The sequence below is a fragment of the Cynocephalus volans genome, chromosome 13, assembly GCF_027409185.1.
Source record: "Cynocephalus volans isolate mCynVol1 chromosome 13, mCynVol1.pri, whole genome shotgun sequence".
NCBI classification, from domain to species: domain Eukaryota; kingdom Metazoa; phylum Chordata; class Mammalia; order Dermoptera; family Cynocephalidae; genus Cynocephalus; species Cynocephalus volans.
The window spans coordinates 68,240,427-68,262,356 of record NC_084472.1 but is presented as its reverse complement, the minus strand read 5'-3'; the positions used below and the strand labels follow the sequence as shown (position 1 = coordinate 68,262,356).

At 36.7% G+C, this 21,930-nt stretch overlaps 1 protein-coding gene across 11 annotated transcripts in view; it reads left to right on the top strand.

Moving 5' to 3' along the window:
* Positions 1-21,930, top strand: part of FBXO15 (F-box protein 15) — an 81,992-nt gene that overhangs the window by 19,633 nt on the left and 40,429 nt on the right. For all 11 annotated transcript variants that reach the window (XM_063077021.1, XM_063077029.1, XM_063077027.1 and 8 more), the window contains 3 exons: positions 1,091-1,217; positions 2,519-2,601; positions 3,577-3,719. In XM_063077021.1, the coding sequence (XP_062933091.1) occupies positions 1,091-1,217; positions 2,519-2,601; positions 3,577-3,719 (353 nt within the window). The remainder of the gene's footprint in view (positions 1-1,090; positions 1,218-2,518; positions 2,602-3,576; positions 3,720-21,930) is intronic.

Sequence of the window (21,930 nt, the reverse complement as noted above, 5' to 3'; positions counted from 1 at the left end):
GTTATCTTTTTAAATGTTACTTTTATTTGAATAAATCTCTGAAATTTCATGTGGTATCATGATGGACACCAGAGTTTTTTAATATAGTATTTGGTTGTATGTACTGTAAAGTTATGATTGGAGAATGAGTCCACAAACCCTGTACGAGTTTGACTGAACAATATGTTACTTGGCATATCATGAATTGTTGTTTACAGGTATTAGGACAAAATTGTTCACATTAATTAAAATGATCATAAAAGACTAATTTAAATGGATACTGTTGAATTGTAAAGCTCAGCTGAAGATGATATATTCCTGAAAACCATTATCCAGGTCAGGAATACCAGATACTACATGGTGACAAATGGTAAAAGTCATTGGTAAAATTAATGTAATTTATGTTTGTTAAAACTCAATGGTCTTCGGCCAGCCTTTGATAAACTATGGTAAATAACACTAAAATTGCTTTTCAGGAATCTTTTTTGATGGGCACTTTACATTGTAAGTTTGTAAGCAAATGCTTTCATCATGCAGGAATACAAATCCTCGTATCCATCTGTGTGACAGCCGAGGAGAGACTTTGTGATTTTTATTTGGGTCTTTTCTGTTCTCTCTATGAGAATTTTTTCAAGAAGAGTGAAAACCTTATTGATGTAATTGGCTATTTGAATTTCCTTGTAATTTATACCTTTCTAGTTAGACTGTAAATTTTCTCCCTTGCCACTGTTATCCATTCTGCAGTTTATGCTATCCCCAAATTTGTGAGTACTGTTAATGTCAGCCTCAGTTTCTGTGTCAGTGGCCTGTAAGGCCAAGGCAGATGAGGACTCATTGTGTTCCCAGAGTCTATTTAAACTTCTCCACAGCCAGATTCATGAGTAGTTTACAGCTTTGGACACATAGAAGGGTGAGAAATTGGAATGTATCCATTTTGCCTTTTATTTATACAAGTCATTTGTATCCCCATCCCATCAATGTACCACTTAGTTTGAGCACATTATTAATATGCTCTTTAAAAGCATTTTTAGATACACTAAAGAGAATTGATAACACTGCAGATAGGAAAGCTCATCTGTCTCTCTCCTTTCTTCTGCATGAATGTTCAAAGACCTCGGTGGTATTCTTTAATTACAAAGTACAATCTTAGTTGTTTAACTGAATCCACCCTGATTGGCTGCGACAGACTCATTCGGATCTTCTGCCTAAATCCTGGCCTTCTCGTGGGGCTGTGGAAGGTAAGATTTGAGTCCCTGAATGAACTGTGTCATTTCCCCATCACAACCCCACATTTGCTCATCATCGTGAATGAAATCAAATGTAAAATCTTTTAAGAATTTTTAGTAACTGCATGCCATTTTACCATCTTGATAACTTTATTTTTCTAGCTATACATGACCCTCATTTCCACTGAGGTTGCTATGCAGTTCTGCTATCACAGATGACAAGCCACCTGTTCCTGTCTTTATGTTTCAATTTATGTTATTCCTTTAATGTTGTGGGACTTTCTCCTTTTCTGCTTCCAATCAACCCATATTCCTCTTCCAGTTCCTTTCATGTCATTTCTCTGCCAAAGACAGAGAAACTGTACATTCAACATGGTGGTCTTCCAAGCATATTTCTGGTCCTATAGATGTGGCATTGAGTACAATCTACCTTCAAGGGAAAAGTGTCTAGGAGGCTCTCCTTTCCTTCTGCGTAGGTTTCTTGTTTCACCAGGCCAGGATGATTGCTAGTGGGGGTTGTTTTCTGGGCAGTCACTTCATTGAAAAGCAGAACAGTGTGATGTACCTCTGTACACCACAGGTTTAAGTCTATGGCTTTGGCTAGGGGTGTTTTAAGATAGTAGTTCACAAATTTGATTCTGAGGATAGCAGTGTACTTCTGTATACAATGATTAGACAGAATCAAGATCTTCAGCTCCTGACTATTGGAGAATGGCCCCTTCAGATTTACTACTCGGGTTTACCTACTCCAATCAGTGTCGGCTATGAATCTGGGGAGAAATGGGTATCAGTTCCTGAACAGTCACATTTTTTGCTATTCAACCTGATGAACAAGTGAAGAAGTTGAATCTAATCCTTCCCACTGTGTTTGCCAACCAAGCAGTTACTTGAGAGAGGAACACTGTGCAGTAATATTCAGGATTTGTGGAATTAACCTGCTATCTGTGAAGGTCTTACGGTATTGTTTTTATCTTTGAAAAGAGTTTGAAGCAGTCTGGGACTAACAATATGAATTTCCTCAATCATTATAATATAGTATTTTGATATTTCACAAGTACTAGGATGTTAATTCTTTTAGTATTGCATGCTCTACATATGTGGGTGAATTGTGATCCTGCTGTCAGTATGACTATAAGTCTTACTAGATAGTAATAATATATTAGCAGTAATAATGCATTAGTACTGTGGTGATCTTACAGTTGTAAGAAACTGCATCTGTCTACAAAATGAATGTGCTGGGATCTTCACAGTGACCTTGTGAAAAATTAAAATATTTCAGTTGAAAAATGTGTTCTTTCTAATTAACTTTTCAGAAGGAGGAAGAACTGGCTTTTGTCATGGCAAGTCTTCATTTCCATCACCTTGTGGAGAGGAGCACATTAGGCTCTGCTTCTATGTACGTATTTGTATGTGGGTGTATTAAATTTTTGTACAGTAAATATAAAGAATTAGAAGTTGATACCATCTTAATATCCTGAGAATAACTACAAAGATATTCTGATTTTAATCAGTAAACACAAGCCAACAGGCATAATTACTTAGCTGTTGCTAAAATAATTAGATTATTCATGAGTACATATTTGCTTTATTCTGAGCTAAGGAATTTATACCTAGTAGACTGTTATTTATAGGGGCAAGATAACTTCCTTGCTACAAGTGCCAGTGCTCCCTCCAGTTCTTGCACTTGTGTGAATTTTCATATCTTGCAAGGCATGCAGATTCAGGTCCTTCTGGCTGAATCTGGCCTGCAGATGTGTTTTGTTTGGTCTGTACAGCAGGTGTCTTTTGACAAATTTGAATGTCTTTAGGTGGGGAACATGCTTCCCATTTCACTATAGCTCTCACCCTTCCGCTGTGGACTCAGAGTCTCCTGTGTTCATTTTTTTATTACCTGAAAATTTCTTGGATGGTTTTGAGTTTGTCACATAGTAAGGTTTTTCCTTATTGAGTAAAGCTTTGTTCATCTTGGTTTTGGGTTTTCTGCCCTGGTTCCTAATCTACAGATTTATTGGTGGGTGCATTTTCCTGATGAGCACTTCTGTCTTCTGGATACTGAGAAGAATGCTGAGGGGCAGAGCTGCCTTTGTAGAACTTTTGTCTTGGGGTAGATCTCAAAAATACGTTTGCTCATGGTGGTCTTGTGGCTGCCTATGAAACTCATGTCCTTGCCTGTTTTTATAGAAGTTAGTAAAAGAAACATGAAGCAATTCTTTTGAGTTCATAGTATTGAAGATTATTGGGAATCCTATAGAGTCTCATTGGTAGGAAGTAGTGCTTTGCATGGATGTTAATTTTTTTTTAAGTATTTTTCAACCCAGATATTTCTTCTTGTATTGACAAGTTTGTGTGTACATTTTGCCTTCCTTTTCAGTCCCTATGAGCTGCCTCCTCATAGCCCCTTTTTGGATGACAGCCCAGAGCACGGACTGCATGGCTACCAACTCCATGTCGATATGCACGGTGGTGGAGTTTTCTACCTATGTGGTACATTTCGTGATCTCTTCACCAAAAAAGGTGAAATTAATTGAATTTTTGTTTCATTTTGAAATCAAAAGGTTGTAGAGAATAGGGAACCAATTTTTATGTCTGAGTCAACAGTTGTCCCCCTAACTGGTCACTTGATAATTTATTGGCACATCTCTCCTCCCACACCCTGATGTCATTCTACGACTTGTGGAATAATACCTCGGCTGGGTGGAATCTCTAGTTTCTGGTTCTGCTTCTTTCACTACCATCATTCTCTACTCTACCTTCTGGATGTAGTTTCTACTCATCTTTTCCTCTGATGTTCCGTATTTTTCCACTCCCCTCTTCCCCGAAACTTCTTCTCTACTTTCTCAAAGGAATTTGGTAAATTTGCCAGCAGGGCCAGTGTAGAACCTGTCCAGGATGAGAATAAAGAGAAGCCCACCTTTATCCTGTATGCAGTGTGTCAATGTGGGTCACACTTACCAAAGCTAAGGCAGAGAAGAGGAGGGGACTTAAGCCAAATGGCAGAAAAGAAGTAATGTAGAATGCCCCCTATTTTGATCTGTCTGATTTTTTCCTCTCGGTATTGTTCCTTTGTATCCTGTAAACTTGGAGTTTGGTGTAAAGACTTGCATAGACTCAAGTTTAACATTTTTGGCAAGGATATTTTATGGGGGAAATTATGTACTTCATTTTGCATCATGTTAAAAGGGACACAATGTCAGATTGTTCCATTATTAGTAATGCCAAGTTTCATCATTTAGTTAAGATGATGACCAATAGATATCTTCATTGCAGAGGTTTTCTTTTCCAATATCTAGTTCCTCAAGTCTTCACCTGATGTATTTGACATTCATCAATGATCCTTGCCTAAATCAGTTTTTTTGGTTGGAATTTAGAAAATGTTGATTTTCTAATTATGTCATTATTTCTACACATATTAGCTGAGCTTTTGTAAGGAACTTTTCTCATATCATTTGGATAAACTCCTGTAAAGGCAGGTTAAATGCTTAATTCTTTCACTTTTAACCACTGATTTTCAGATTAAGAAATTGATGTAATAGTCATCTCCTATGGTGGAAGTAATTTTGAGCTTTCTCTTTCTCTTTCCTCTCTTTCTTGTTTAGTATCACTTAAGACTCTTGGATAATTATTAAATAATTTATAATCAATTGCAGACATTATTCTTTTTGAAGCTAAAATTGTCCCTAATTTCATCAGTGGGATCTACTCCAAGCTGGCTTTTGTGCCCTTTAGATACACCTTCACTAGTCTTTGAGTTGTCTTTGCTTTTTGGCTCAGGAAGATTTCCAGGTTTTTCTGTGTTTATTGGCATTTTTATTGGAATTGTGTCAAATGTAGATATTAATCCGAGAGGATTAACATCTTTGTTGTTGAATTGTTCCATCCGAAAATGTGTAATGTCTTTCAGTTTGTTCAAAAATACTTTTATGTCATTTAGGAGTGTTTTAGAATTTTCTTCGTATTAGTTTTGCACATTTATTGTTAAGGTTTTTAGTAAGTATTTAATCTTTACTTCTCTTCCATTATATCTTCTAGTTGATTTGTAATGTCTTTATGTGGTCTAGGCCACTGCTGATCTCATAGAATGAGTTGGAAAGTATTCCTTCCTCTTGAATTTTTTTGAGGATTTTGCGTAGAATTGGAAGTATTACTTCCTTAATTGCTTGGTAGAATTCACCTGTAAAGCCATGAAGGCCTGGAGATTTCTGTTTGGGAAAGTTTTTAAACTACAGTTTTAATTTCTTTAATAGATATGGAGCTATTTAGATTATCTATTTCTTCTTGAGCTAACTTTGGTGTTTTGTGCCTCCGAAGGAATTTTTCTGTTTTATCTAAGTTGCCACATTTATTTGCATAAAGTTGTTCATAATAGTTTCTTATCTTTTTAATATCTGTAGAATCTGTAGTGATGCTACCTGGTTCCTGATATTGGTAATTTGGGTCTTCTTTCATTTTTTTTTTCCTGATCAGTGAGGCTAGAAGTTAATCAATTTTATTGATCTTCTCAGAGGACCAGATTTTAGTTTTATTAAGTTTTCTGTTTTTCTGTTTTGTATTTCATTGATTTGCATGTTGATTTTTATTCTTTCGATTTTCTTTCCTGCCTACTTTGTAATATGCTCTTCTTTTTCTAGTTGTTTTTTGAGGGAGGGAGCTCAAGTCATTTATTTCAGAACAATCCTTTTATAATAGAGAGACATTTAGTGCTATAAACTTTCACCTAAGTACTGCTTTTATGGCATTCCATAAATTGTAATGTTTATTTTTGTTTTTATTCACTTTAAAATACTCTCTAATTTTCCTTTGATTTCTTCTTTGATCTATGGGTTAGATAGGAGTGTGTCACCTAGTTTCTAAATATAAGATTTTCTGGAGATCTTTCTGTTACTGATTTCTAATTTAATTTTATTGTGGTGCTTTGTATTTTGTTTTTAAAATTTACTGAGATTTGTTTTATGTCCCAGAATATGTTCTATCTTGGTATATATTCCCTGTGTACTTGAGAAGAATATGTATTCTGCTATTGTTGAGTGTTCTAAAATGTTAGTCTGGTAAAGTTAGTTGAGAATGTTGATTTTCTGCCTACCTGTTTTATTAGTTACTGAGAGAAATCTCCAATTATGCTTGTAGATTTGTGTTTTTCTCCTGGTTGTTCTATCAGTCTTTGCTGTCATATTTTGAAGCTCTGTTACTATATTTATAAACATTGGAGACTATTATATCCTCTTGACTAACTGACTTTTTATTATTGTGAAATGACCATTTTTATTTCTGGTGATATTCTTTTCTCCAAAATCTTATTTTATCTTCTATTAAAAATAAGCACTCCAGCTCGCTAATGTTAGCATGGAATGACTTTTTCCATCATTTTACTTTAAACCTATTTGTGTTTTCACTTTTGGTTGACGTGCTTAAGTCTCCTATGATCTATGACAGCCTATCTCTTTTTTTCATACCTTTTATTTGTTGAAGAAATTGGATCTGTTATTTGTCTCTAAAGTTTTCTGCATGTTGGATGATTGCTCTAGTATTAACATGTTTCTCTGTCTCCTGTATTTCCTGTCTACTGGTGGTTATATCTAGAGGCTTGATTAGATTTAGATTTTTCTTTTTTTGGCAGAGATACTACGCAGGTAATATCATGTACTTCCTATTGCATTTTATCAGAAAGACGTAATATCTGCTTCTGCAAATATTAATTGTTAAGATTGATCAGTAGATTCAGGGATTTTTCAGCCTGCTCCTTTTGTTATAAATTTCTCCATGAATGTTTACCAAATGTTTTACTAAATGTTGGGCACCTATATCCATTATTTTATTTTATTTTATTTTATTTTTTGTCCTTTTGAACTTTTTTGTATGTTAATTGATTATACATATTTGTGGGGTGCAGAGTTGTGTACAGTATTTGTGTACAATATGTGATGATCAAATCAGGGTATTTAGCATATTCAGCATTGCAAAATGTAATCATTCTTTGTGTCCATTAACCAATTTCTCCTTAAAACCCCTCCCCCTTATCAGTTCTCATTACCATAGTTCTGTTCTCTCCTTCTGAGAGTTCAATGTATTATTGTGATTGTTTCCTTCCTTCCTTCCTTCCTTCCTTCCCTCCTTCCCTCCTTCCCTCCCTCCCTCCCTCCCTCCCTTCCTCCCCAGAAAGGAGCTGAGTAGACATTTCCCAAAGGAAGACATACAAATGGCCAACAGATACATGAAAAAATGCTCAACATTACTAATCACCAGAGAAATGCAAATCAAAACCACATTGAGATGTCATCTCATTGTAGTTAGACTATTATCAAAAAGACAGAGAATAAGGAATGCTGGTGAGGATACAGAGAAAGGGGAACTCTCCTACACTGTTGGTGGGACTGTAAATTAGTGCAGTCATTATGGAAAACAGTATGGAGGTTTCTCAAACAATTACAGATAGAACTACCATATAATTCGGCAATCCCACTGCTGGGTATATACCCAAAGGAATGGAAATCATAATGTTGAAGGGATACCTGCACTGTTATGTTTATCACAGCTGTATTTACAATAGCCAAGATATGGAACCAACCAAATGTCCATTGATGGATGACTGGATAAGGAAAATGTGGTAAATATATGCAATGGAATACTACTCAGCCATAAAAAAGAATTAAATTCTGCCATTCATAGCAACACGGATGTGCTGGGAGAAAGTTATGTTAAGTGAAATAAGCCAAGCATCGAAAGAGAAATACCACATTATTTTATTAGAGATCACAAATGGTGACTTCCTCATTCTGTCATTCCTTCTAAATCTGTTAGCCAGGACTCTTATGTCTGCAAAGAAGAATTTTCTCTTTATCAACTATTTAGTTACCATGGAATATGAGTGGACTTCAAAAAGGTCATGAAAAGATCCATATTATCTTTCAATTCTATTTTCCATGAACTCTATGAAGTATAGTTAGTATAGTTACAGTATAGTATAGTTAGTATAGGTATAGTATAGTTTAGTTACAGTTATACTATAGTTATAGTATAGTTAGTACAGGAAGGCAGGGTAACTGCTTGATTCTTTCTCTTTGTCAATTTACAGAACAATGAATTTGCCTTGTAAGTTGTTAGGGGTATATTATGAAATCATGGATTAAAAAATATAGTTTATGCATTTTAGTGTATTTGCAACCATTATTCTTTCTATTGTTATTTTGGTGCTCAAATTGTCCTGTCATTAGTCATTGGCTCCTATTTCTTTTGACATGACTATTCCTCTTTCATGGCTTGCTTGTGTCCTAACGACAAGATGCCTCAGGTTCATCTTGTTTATTTCGTGCTCAGACTTGGAATTGGCTGTTTCTCTAGGAGGTCTTATTCATTTTAGTTGAACTGGTATTTAGAGACCGTAATCTGGATCCTAGGGATGCATGTTGCTCTTGAGTTTTCATTATTTTTAGGGTTTTCAGTAGGCAGAGCTAAGAAATTTGTAGATTTTATAATGTGAAGAAATAAATCATACATTTATTTAAAGATCCCAGGATTTTGCATTAACTTCTTTGACTGTATACTTATATCTTTTTTCTTATACTGAAAAGATTCGTTCTTAACAGTGACACAACACGTAATAATTTCAAAAAAACATTACTAATATTGTTAACAATAAGCCTATTGAATGCTCTTTTAATTAAGGTTTTCTTTGCAGTTAGCTATGTACTTAGGATATATTACTCTAGAGGTGTAAAGTTAAGTTGCCTGTAATAATTCTTCTTTGTGTTACCACTTTGATATATACAAATTAGAGTGAATTATTTCCATTGTTTTTTTGTTGTAAGGATTTCTTTGCTTCTATTTCTACATTTAAAAAAAAAATTATGTACCACATTTGCATGGCTCCAAAGTTGAAACTAAAATAAGACAGTTCAGAGAGGTTTGACTTCTGTCGTTGTCATCTTTCCCGTTCTTTTCCTCTCTTCAAAGGTAACACTTTACATTAGTCTTTGGCTTATTCTTCAAATATTTCTTTTTGAATATGTAATGCTATACATTAATATATTTATATTTCTCCTCAGTTCATTTTTCAATGAGGCGTGCCGTATTACCTCTTACGTTCTTTGCTTTTTTCCAATTAATAAATTCTGGAGATGACTAGCAGTATATAGTGATTTCTCTCATTTTCTCTTTTTAAAACATCTATGTAGGTAATTTATTAATGGATCTTTCATTGATTTCCAATCTTTTCTATTACAGATAATGGTTCAGTGAATAGCCTGTTCATACATCATTTCTTATTTTGCCAGCTTGTCTTTGGGATACTTTCTTAGAAATGGGATTGCTAGGTCAAAGGGTAAATGCATATATAATTTTGAAAGATGCTGACAAATTCTTGTCAATGTAGTTGAATCATTTTATATTTTCAACTGAATGGGAATATTTTAAATGTTTTATTACTATGTATGTTTGCTCAAGGTTTTTGTTATGTAATTTTACTATTTAAAGTTTCTGTTTATTCCTAGGCTAGTTGGTTTTTTTTTTAAAAATCAGGAATGGTTGTTAAATTACCAGATACATCTTTGGGCAACTATAGACGATCACATGACTTTTTTTTCTTTGCACTATTAATATAACAAATTTCATTAATATATATTCTAATGGTAAACATTCTAGAACCCGTAAGATAAGCTCTCCTTGTCATATGTAAGTTTATTTTTAAGCCACTGGCTTCAGTTCCTTGGTATTTAGTGTTTTCCTGTTTTCACTCACAGGTATTGGAGTGAAACTGATGCAGTCATGCTCAGGTTTTCTACTTTTGAATCAAATTTAATATTTATGTGATTTCCTAGAAAATCATCTGTTTCCTTTAGGCTTTTTTTGTTCTTTTTCCAGCATTCTGGAAGTTGCCTACTTAGGTGGCTTAGTTTTCAGGCTTTCTTATTTTTCTTTAGTGCTCTTTCTGCCATGCCCTGAATCTTGAACTCTAAGAATTAGGAAGGATCTGAAAGGTGGTCTAGATGATGACCTCTCCTGGGCTTGAACTTGCTCAGAAGCTACAGCCTCAGCTGGCCATTGTGCAGGTGCTGGCAGCTTCCTGGTCAGGTGCCCTGTCCTGGGAGCAGCCCATTTTTGTGAAGATATGAAAATTTAGCCTTTCCTTGAGCGTGTCTTTGTACGTCAGTCCATTTACCTTTATTCTGTCTTTTGGGGCTCTGCAGACAAAAATCCATCCCATTCTAAATATATATCATTGAGCATGCTACTAATGTGTCCTAATCTTTACCCAGGGTTCAGATGCTTGTGTCCCCGGTGCTAGCATTAGCAGAGAACTTTGTCTCTGCTGTCCGTGCTCCAGCCCTCATGTCCTCAGGTGTCTATGGTGTTGAGTTGTGTGTCCAGCCTGCCCTGGTCTCACCATTGTGAGCAGCTGGCCTTGGTGATGGGTGAACAAGATTCAATTTCTCCACCATGATGAGCTGAGAGGGGTGGGGTGGTCCCTGCTGCAGCTGCTCCCTAGAACTCCCTTTCTGTTTCAAAACTTGTGAGCCATTACAGCAGCCTATAGGCCCCCAGCATGCCTCCCCCAACTCATCCCACACTGCTGCTGTCCCTCTCTGGCCTTATCCCCTACTGTCTTCTCCCCCACCCACTCGCTGTGCTCCAGCTGTAATGGCTTCCTCACTGTTCCTTGACTGTGCCAGGCCTGCTGCGTGCTTGGATCCTTGGCCTGCCACCCCTCTGCCTGCAGTGCTGTTGCCCAGATCCCTGCATGGGCCATGTCTCTCTCTGGGCCTGACTCACTGATGGCTTCTCAGTGAGGCATTTCCTTCCATGCTACACCTGTAAGCTCCTGCTTCCCCTACCCCCCACCTGCCCAGCTTGATTTTTCTCCATTGTACTATCTATAACACTATTCCGTTTTACTTATTTAGTTTATTTTATTTAAGAAAAGTAAGCTCCATGAGGCAGTATTTTTGTCTATTTTGTTCAGGATTATCTCTTAGAATCACATAATCAGTACCTGGCACACAGTAGGCATGCATATAAGGATTACAAAGAGAATGGATGGGGGGCTGCCTGCTCGCAAGGGTCACACCGTTGAAGGGCTCCTAGGTAAATTGTCCTGGGCCTATTACCTTAAAGCTCTTTCTCCTTCTTTAGCTAAAAGATTCTTAGCTGCATTGGCCTGGATCTTTCTGTCAAAGCTCTCACAGTTCTACATGGCCCGTAGAGGAAGAGGTGCATCTTCAGAATACTGCAGAGCAGTGCTGCAGGCCCGTCTGCCTCCTTGCTATGCCGAGGCTGGGGATCAGCTGGTTGAGCCTCTCCATCAGGAGAGTGAACCTCTGCCCTGGTCCCACCTCTCCGGGGCCATGGAGGCCCCCAGAGGCTGGTCAGGCCTGGCTCTCAGGCTGCTTCATAGATCCAGAGAAGCCGCACTCTTCTTCCCCTTGCTTCCTCATCTCCTTTTCTCTTTCAACCCAGGTGCACCTGAGGTCGGGTTCTTTGCATCTGTTCACCTGTGGTAGGGTGCTTTGTATCTGTGCACCAGTGGTTGGGTGCTTTGCATCTGTGCACCTGTGGTAGGGTCCTTTGCATCTGTGCACCTATGTGTATGGTAGGGTGCTTTGTATCTGTGAACCTATGGTGTGGTACTTTGTATCTCTGTACTTGCGGTAGGATACTTTGTATCTGTGAACCTGTGGTAGGGTACTTTGCTACATACAAAAAATTCTTAAAAATCTGAATACAGCTGCTAAGTGTCTATCTCAACGTTTATAAGGCAAACATCAGCAACTTCTGCTCTTTCTTATCAGACGTGATCTGGAAGACATGTTTTTTAGAGATTACCAATTATCTGTAAAAATTGCTTCTAAGACATCTGTTATATTACTTTATAGTCTTTAAAATTTTTATTTTGAAATAATTTCATATAGTACAAATACAGAGAACTCCTGTATAGCCTTTATGCCAAATTCACCAATTTATGACGTGTGTTTGCCATATTTGTTTTATCATTCTCTCTTTATACATACATGTATATATATGTTTAGATATGTATGTGTATATTTATAGCGCGCGCGCACACACACACGTAGCCTGATTACTCAATTCTCGAAGAGTTAAGTCTCTTAGGAGCAGATCTGTCTCAGGAATATTCAGAACTGCAGAAAAGAGGGCCGATCTTTCTTGTTCTAAACAAATACAGCATAATATTGATTTAATTTCATATTGTATTCCTCATACCTAAGATATGCCCTTGATAATGATGAATATGACAGTGATAGGGAACATTTTTGAGCACTCATTATAGGTTCTTGCTGAATGTTTCATATTTATATTAATTATTTAATTTAATCTTCATAGCAAGCCCATGAGATAGGTACTCTTATCTCATCCGAACTATTGTTGAAGAATCTGAAGCTGATAGTGTAAGTCAGTTCTCGAATTCCATGAAGCTAGCACGTGGCAAAGTTCCAGTCTGCACTCAGGACCATGTGACTCCAGAACTGAGAGTCTTAAGCATCTGGCTATGCTACATCCTGTATATTTTTGCATTTAATGATATGCTTTTAGAATATATCTTCTTGTATGTGACTGTAACTGTCTTCACAAAATGCTGGCATTGTAAGCATGGTCAGGGTAGAGTCTTTTCTACTGACTTGCTGAAGTAACATTTAAGCCAATTCTGTGTTAATCCTAATAAACTCTTTTATTGGTTATATGATTGTTATAACATGTAAGAGATTAAGTTAAATGAAGGAGAATGGGAACCTGAGATGCGAATAATTTGTCTTTTGTTTTTTGGGGTTTTTTTCCCCCACAATAAGAAGGCTTTTGCATAGTAAGACTTCCAACATGGACTCAATTGCATTTCCTCTTCACGTGGTTCTACTGCTAAGAATCAGCAGAGGGTGCTGTTGCCATCAGAGTAACATTTACAGAAGGTACAAATAGAATGTCCTCTACAGTCTTTGAGAAACTCTCTTGTGGTACCGTGTGGTATATTTAGTAAATTCCAGCTCTATCATTGCAGTTGGGGATGATAATACTTTTCCCCTATTTTTTGAAAAACACTTTCTCCTTATCAAGGATAAAATGTTTTATCTTCATGTCCCTAGAATTTAGGTGGCTGTGTGCTCTGTTCATCCACAGTGAGAGGAGAGAATCGTGGTCTGCTGCTGGTGATCTAGTCTGTAGGGAGCAGCAGGGAGTAAAGGGCACGAGGCTGATCTGTTTGTTTGGTTAACTCATTAGCAAACAGTTACTAAGTGCAGGAGATGTGCCAGGTACAGGAGGTAGATGTGTCTCAGACATGATTCCTGCCTTCCAGAGATTTGGTAGAGAAGCTTGGTGAGCCAGGCACAGGCACATGTTGGTAGGTTCTGAGGAGCTGGGGGTGGTGGTGGACTGACTAGCTGCAGTGTCCAGACAGGTTGGTGAGGAGTGGCCCATACCTAGGTGGTAGGGTCATGTAGTAGTGGAAAGGAGAAAACTTTAAATATGATATAATTTTGTAGTAGAGCATGAATTTGGTCATTTTGTAGGGCCATTTTCAGCATTCCATCTTTCAATAAGGATTCTGTGGATATACCAATTTAGTCCACAAATTCATTGAAATTCTGTTAAAAAATCCTAGTGAGAATTTATAATGAAACTTGTGAAGTTGAGGCTAAAATCTGTTTGGAAATATGCATATGGAATGGCTAAGAAATTTTGTTTTAAAATTTTAATTATGAGATGGTATAATCTTTTCTGTATATGATATTTGTACAGACTACAGAAAAACAGTAAAATAAGAAACCATGTACCCACCGCACAGTTTAAGAAACAGACCATCACCACAAACTTTGAAACCACCTGCATCTCCCTTCCTGCCCTCATCTGCCTCTCTTCCTGCCCAAGGGAACCACTGTTTTCTGTGTTGTGTTCATCGTTTCCTTGCTTCTCTCTCTCTTTTTTTTTTGTGATTAAATCTCTTTGTAGTGTTAAATGACACACAGAGAAATGCATAAAACAGATTATTGTAAAGCAAACATCTATGTGAGCACCATCCAGGCCCAGATTAAATTTTGAAAATGAATAATAAGAGGGGGACTGGCTTAGCAATGTTAAACATACTCTAAAGCCACCAAAAAAGTATGGTATGGTAGAAGGAATATGTACCAAAAGTATGGTATCCTAGAAGAATACCTACTGAGATGAGTGCAGCAAAATACTTCATCTTTTTCAGTTCCGGATTCTTTTGTCAAATGATTTTGACAAAAATTTTTTAAAAATTATAGAAACATACTGATTGTACATGTTCATGAGGTACAGTTATCATGCATACAATGTGTGATCAAATCAGAGTAATTAGCATATTCATCATTGCAGAACTTAACCGTTTCTTTGTGATGTCAACATTTGATCTCCTCTCTTCTAGTCATTTGATGACATGCAGTAAATCATTGTTAATTATAGATTCATGGGTTGACTGTACACCAATAAGGAGTTACTCTTCCTATCTAGCTGTAATTCTGTTTCCATTAACCAGCCTCTCACTATATCCCTTGCCCCTCTTCCCTTTCCCACCTCTAGTAACCATAGTTCTCCTCTTTTCTTTTATCAGTTCAACTTATTATTATTAATCTGTTTGTTTTTTGTTTTTGTTTTTGTTTCTCTTTTAAGCTCTCACATATGAGTGAGAACATGAAATATTTCTCTTTCTGTGCCTGGCTTATTTCCCTTGACATAATTTTCTGCAAGTTCATCCATTCTGCTGCAAATGGCAGAGTTTTATTCTTTTTTATGGCTGAGAAATATTCCATTTTGTGCCTGTACCACATTTTTCTTTATCCAATTATCTGTCAATGGACATTTAGGTTGGTTCCATATTGGACTTATAGAAACAAGTTGATAGCTATTTAAATTAATTGCATCATGATATATCTATACATCTGTGTTTATCTTTCTCCTTTAAAGAATGTGTGTGTATTTCTGTAGAGCGTTAGTGTAGAATGCTTTGTGTAGAGTAGTTTGCCTAAAACTGGCTAAAAGAAATCTCTAGGATTGAATGTGCACGAAATACAAATAATCAAAGGATTTGTGATATGTTTGTTTTCAGACGGAACAATCCCAATGAACTATTCAGAGTGAGTTCCAGCAATTTGATGCTGTCTGCCTCTTGGTCACAATATTTTCTCTGAACAAAACATACCTTTGTTCTGTGAGATTTCATAAAGTTCATGGAAAGATTCATATTATCTCTTTCCATTCTATTCTTCATGAACTTTTTGAAGTTCTCCTTTATTTTCTTAACTTTGTCCCATGTACTTTGCTACAAGGTCCTTTGATTTTATTTTTTCCAGTACATGTTACTAAAAAACAAACAAGACCCTAGTTAGCTCTTGGTGCCTGAGGTTAGATTCTTGAGTTGCAGAGGGGTAGGATTAGGTCCAAGCTGACTCAGTGGTAGGTACTCAAGGAAAAGCATTGCCTCATGGCTGACCAGGAAAGCATCCAAGCCCAGCCAGGGCTGCCGACATCCTTCCAGAGGTTCTGCTAGTATCTCTTGCCCTTGAATTCCAATGTGCATCCAGTGGGTGCACTCCCAGGCTGGGGAGCACCGAGTCCTGCCTCACTGCCCTTTTGTATCACAGCATGTTCTGTTCTGGCATAGTCAGGGGGCACCCACCTCTTCTAATTTCATAATATATTGCTCAAGCTTCTAGACATTATTCTCCCTCAGTAAGAAACTATCTAGGGATAGGTTCACTCTACCTCTCAGCATTACCTGATGGGGAATATAAAGGTTCTTTGTTCTTTGTTCTTTCTTTGTAGGTTTATTTGACCATTTCTCCTTGGAACTTTGTCATACTTTTCCCCCAAGGAACTGTGAAGTTTTTCTTTTCTTTGTCTGTGTGTGTGTGTGTGTGTGTGTGTGTGTGTGTGTGTGTGTGTGTGTGTGTGTGTGTGTGTGTGTGTGTGTGTGTGTGTGTTTTGCCACTTAATACATAAGTCACAGCTGTATTGAGGGTTTTTTTTTTTTAAAGGAGCCATATAATTTCTTCAAAGGAACACTTATGATCCCTGAACCTGCACAAATTTACTACTTGCTTTTTTGTGTATTGCCACTAAAATTAAGCTAAAAGAAAGTTTAGGTGGAGAAATATTTTTCTACCTGAATCAGATTTATGAGGGGCAAAAGAGAGAGGGACCAACAGTGAAGGAAATACTGAAATAAGTTGAGCCTATAAAGTTCCCTGTGGGTTTTTTTTTTTTTTTTATGTATGTTTTATTTCCCTTCTTTTGGAAATGTAAAGGGACGGTTAGCACTGGGACCCAAGACCAACTCCAAGTTCAGTGATTCACTGTGAGGACTCACAGGACTCAGGATATAGCTTTATTAATGGCTAAGACTTCTTACAGTGAAAAGATACAGAGCAAAAGTAGAAAGCAGAAAAGGTGCATGGGTGAAGTCCAGGGGAAACCAGTGCAAGCTTCAAAGAGTCCTTGCCTTGTGGAGCCACACGAGATGATCTTAATTCCTCCAGGAACAAGTGGCCACCACACATGTGAAATGTGGTCTATCATTATACAACTCTAAGTAGAGCTTGTTAGAGACTCAGCATCCAGAGTTTTTACTGGGCACTCTTCACAAAGGTCCTCTTTACCTAGTATTACCAAAATTCCAGATTCCCAGAAGGAAAGAGGATGTTCAGCATAAACCACATGGTTTGCACACACAGTTTAGGCACAGTGAATTGCCCTTTTCATTTAGGGAATGGGTTGGGAACACTCCTGAATCTAAGTTCTCAGACCACATCCATGGGCCAGTCTTGCAAGCAGACCTTTCTAGAACAGTCTCAGGCCTGCTATATTAGCTCTTTTCTGCACAACTGTCCATTAACACTTTGATGAGGTTATAGTACAGCCTAAAGAGAAAACAGGAAATAGTCCAGTTGTGTCTTTGAAGTGTAAATAGAGCTTGCTGACAGGACTGATCAGCAATGCAAAGTAGAAAGGAATGTATATTTATTTGATCTTTCTGTCCAGCTAATTATTACCAATTTTCAGAAGCTGAAGGAAAAAGGTTTTGCACAATACAGTATATCGCAGTCTTTTTATCAGTATCGAGAGGGAGAGTAATTGTAAAGAAGGAAAGGGAAATAATTTTTAAATAAAAAACTATGCTGCTTCTATTATTTGACATTTAAAAAAATACTTTATTTTTAAACAGTTGTTGGTTCACAGCAAAATTGGGAGGAAGGTATAGAGATTTCCCATATACCTCCTGCCCCCACATACGTACAGCCTCCCTTACTATCAACATCCCTCACCAGAGTAGTACATTTGTTTCAATTGATGAATCTACATTGACAGATCATTATCACCCAAAGTCCATAGTTTATATTAGGGGTCATTCTTGGTGTTGTATGTTTTATGGGTTTGGACAAATTTTAATGATATTTATCCACCATTATAGTATTATACGAGTAATTTCACTACTCTAAAAATCCTCTATGCTTGACCTCTTTATCCTTCTCTCCTCCTTAACCCCTGTAAAAACAGATCTTTTTACTGTCTCCATAGTTTTGCTGTTTTCAGAATGTCATATAGTTGGAATCATATAGTACGTAGCCTTTCAGATTGGCTTCTTTCAGGTAGTGATATTCATTTAAGTTTCATCTGTGTCTTTTCCTGGCTTCGTAGCTGATTTCTTCTATTGATGAAGGATATTCTGTTGTCTGGATGTACCACAGTTTATTATTTCATTCATCTGCTGAGAGACATCTTGGTTCCTTCCAAGTTTTGGCAATTATGAATAAAGCTGCTATAAACATCTATGTGCAAGATTTTGCATGGACATATGTTTTCAACTCCTTTGGTTTAATACCAAGGAGAGTAATTGCTGGATTGTATGTAAGTGCATGTTTAGTTTTGTAAGAAATAGCCAAACTGTTTTCGAAAAATGGCTGCAACATTTTGCATTCCCACCTGCAGTGAACAAGAGTTCCTGTTGCTCCACATCCTCACCAGCGTTTGGTGTTGTCACTGTTCTGCATTTGGACCATTCTTTTAGAGTCTTTGGGGTTTTTCTACAGACAATTGTGTCATTTGTGAACAGACATTTTTATTTATTTTTTATTCCCAATCAATCAGGATACCCTTTGTCTACTTTTCTTGTCTTATTGCGTTAGCTAGGACTTCCAATACTATGTTGAAGAGCAGTGGTAAGAGGGGACATCTTTGCCTTTTTCCTGATCTTAGTGAAAAAGCTTCAAGTTTCTCACCACAACGTATGATGTTAACTGTAGAGTTTTTGTAAGTATTCTTTATCTAGTTGAGGAAGTTTTATTCTATTCCTAGTTTACTGAGAGTTTTTATCATGAATGGGTGTTGGATTTTATCAAATACTCTTTTTTACCTCTATTGATGTTATAATGGGATTTTTGTCCTTTGGACTGTTGATATGATGGATTATATTAATCAAATTTCAAATGTTGAGTTAGCCTTGCATACTCGGGATAAATTCCACTTGGTCATGGCGTGTAATTCTTTTTCCACATTGTTGGATTTGACTTGCTAATATTTTTTGAGGAATTTTGCCTCTTTGTTCAGGAGAGATACTGGTTATAGTTTTGTCTTCTTGCAGTGTCCTTGGTTTCCAAATTAGGGTAATGCTGGCCTTATAGAATGAGTTAGAAAGTGTTCCTTCTGATTTTACCTTTTGAAAGAGATGATAAAGAATTGGTATAATTTTGTCATCAAATGTTTGGTTGAATTTCCCAGTGAACCCATTTGGACCCAGTTTTAGAAGGTTATTAATTATTGATTCAATTTCTTTAATAGGTATAGGTCTGTTCAGATTGTTTCTTCTTGTGCGAGTTTTGGTAGATCACATCTTTCAAGATCTAGATTATCAAATTTGTGGGCCTAGTATTCCTTTATTATCCTCTTAATGTCCAAGAGATTTGTACTGATGGTCTCCTCTTCCATTTTGGATATTAGTAATTTGTGTCCTCTCTTTTTTCCTTAGTTTGCCTGGCTATATACTTATCAAATTTTATTGATCTTTTCAAAGAACCAACTTTTGGTTTAATTGATATTCTGTATTGATTTCCTGTTTTCATTTTACTGATTCCTGCTCTATTTTTCATTATTTCTTTTCTGCTTAGTTTGGATTTATTTTCCTCTTTTTTTCTAGTATTTCAAGGCTTTGAAAGTTAGATTTTTGATTTCAGGTTTTTCTTTCTTCTTTTTTTTAAATACATGCATTCAATGCTATAAATTTCTATCTAAGCACTGCTTTTACTACATCCCACACATTTTGATAAGTTGGGTTTTCATTTAGTTCAAAATATTTTAAAATTTCTCTTGTGATTTTTTTTCTTTGACCCATGTGTTATTTAGAAGTGTGTTATTTAATCTCCAAGTATTTTGAAATATTCCATCTATCTTTCTGTTATTGATTTCTAGTTTAATTCCATGGTGGTTTGAGAGCAGACATTATATAATTGCTATTCTTTTAAATTTATTAAGGTGTGTTTTATAGTTTTGTGGCCCGTAATGTGATCTATCTTGGTGAATGTTCCATGTGAGCCTGAGAAGAATGTTCATTCTGCTCTTGTTAAATGAAGTAGTCTGTATAGATGTCCATTATATCCAGTTAATTAATGGTGGTGGTGAATTCAACTATGTCCTCACTGATTTTCTGCCTGCTGCACCTGTCCATTTCTGATAGAGGGTATTGAAGTCTTCAACTATAATAGTGGATTTTTTTTATGTCTCTTTTCTGTTCTATCAGTTTTTGCCTCACTTATTTTGGTGATCTCTGGCTAGGCTCATACATATTCAGGATTGTTATGTCTTCTTAGAGAATTGATCCCTTTGTCACTATCTGATGCCACCCTTTATCCCTGATAACTTGCCTTGCTCTGAATTCTGATCTGTCTGAAATTAAAATAGCTACTTCTCCTTTATCTTGATAGTGTTAGCATGGTATATGTTTCTCCACTCACTTTAAATCTATATGTGTTTTTACATTTAAAGTGAGTTTCTTGTAGACAACATGTAGTTGGGTCTCATTTTTTCACCCACTCTGACAATTTCTGTCTCTTAGTATATTTAGACCACTGATATTTAAAGTGATTATTAATATAGTTGGATTAATATCTATTTATTTGTTATTGTTTTCTATTTGTTACCCTTTTTCTGTTTCTGTTTACATCTTCCACTCTTTTTTTGCCTTTTGTGGTTTTAACTGAATTTTATGATTCCATTTTCTCTCCTTTTCTAGCATATTAGTTTTAATTATTAACCTTTTTTAGTAGTTGCTCTAGAATTTGCAATACACATTTACAACTAATCTGAGCACACTCTGAGTTAACACTGTGCTGCTTCATGGATAGTGCAAATACCTTGTAATAACAAAATAATACTAATTTCTCCCTCCTCTCCATTGTATCATTGTTGTCATTCATATCACTTATACATAAGCACATGTATGCGTATGTATACACATTTGAATACATTGTTGCTATTATTATTTTAACAAACTGTTATCTGTTATATTATGAATAGGAAAACTGGAAATTGACTGAGGATGGTTTCCCCCATTTTATATATGTTTTAATCTATTAAAGCATAGGCTATAGACACAGAATACGGTTTGATCATGTTTCTGCCATTTACCAGTGGTATGACCTTGGGCAAGTTACTGTTAACCTCTCTGTGCATCAGTTCTTTTCACCTCTGACTTTAGAAAACTGTAATACCTAATTAATATATTTTAAGGTATTCTTTTAAGCTACTATACATAAAGTACTTTAAGTCAATTTTTGATGTACAGTAAGTACTCAAAAATATTACCTATTTTGTATTCACACACTTTCACACATGCGTTTTATGTGCAGATTGTTTAAATGTAGGAAGAGCTTAACCTTTTCTGTCTTACAGGTATAAGTGGTTACAGAGGGTTGGTGAAAGAGCTCTGACCTTTCAAGATACCACAAGTGTTATAATTGTTCTGAAGTGGGAGAATATCTGGTAATCACAAAATAACAACAGTCTTTGCTTCCTATGGGGATTTCATGTTTATTAGTGCAGACAATTGCCATTGAGATGTTATTTGCTGTTGTACTTTGGAGTCCATTTCCTGCAGTGTCCCGAGGACAAGCCATGTGGAAAATGAACTCCTGGTTTTCTGTATGGCACCACCGGCTGCCAACACATGCGCTTGCCTGTGCTGTGCCAGTCGGAGGTCTCTCTCGATTTTGCATGTGGCCGTGCAGTAGTGTAGAGCAGAGCAGAGTCACATCTGGTCCATTCAGAATGTCATTACTGGGCGTCCGCTGAGGCCTCATTTTTCAGACTTCCTCTCTGCTTCCGCCAAGCCCTGCCGAGGTGGCATTGAGCTATTGCCTGGGAAGGGTCAGTGTCATTTGGCATTCATTCCTATACCTAGGGAGAGCAGAGAGAGAAGCTGCACAGTTACTGCTAATTACTTAGAAGCAGAGAAGAAAGTGTGGGCCACCTCCATCCTTGGAACAAAAGTAAGACTCTCAGAAGCCAGGGCAGCCACATATGACAACAGTGCCATCCTGCAGGGCCCAGAACCCTGCCTCTGATGGTATCTCTCACTTAAAGCACATTATTGTGTCACGGAAGAGGCCCCTGGCAAAGCATCAGTTTTAACCTTTTGGCTGCACTTAAGTTGGAGAACACAGTATAGAATTTCTAGAACAGGGCTTCGTCTCCCAAGGCAAATTTAGCTTTAGTT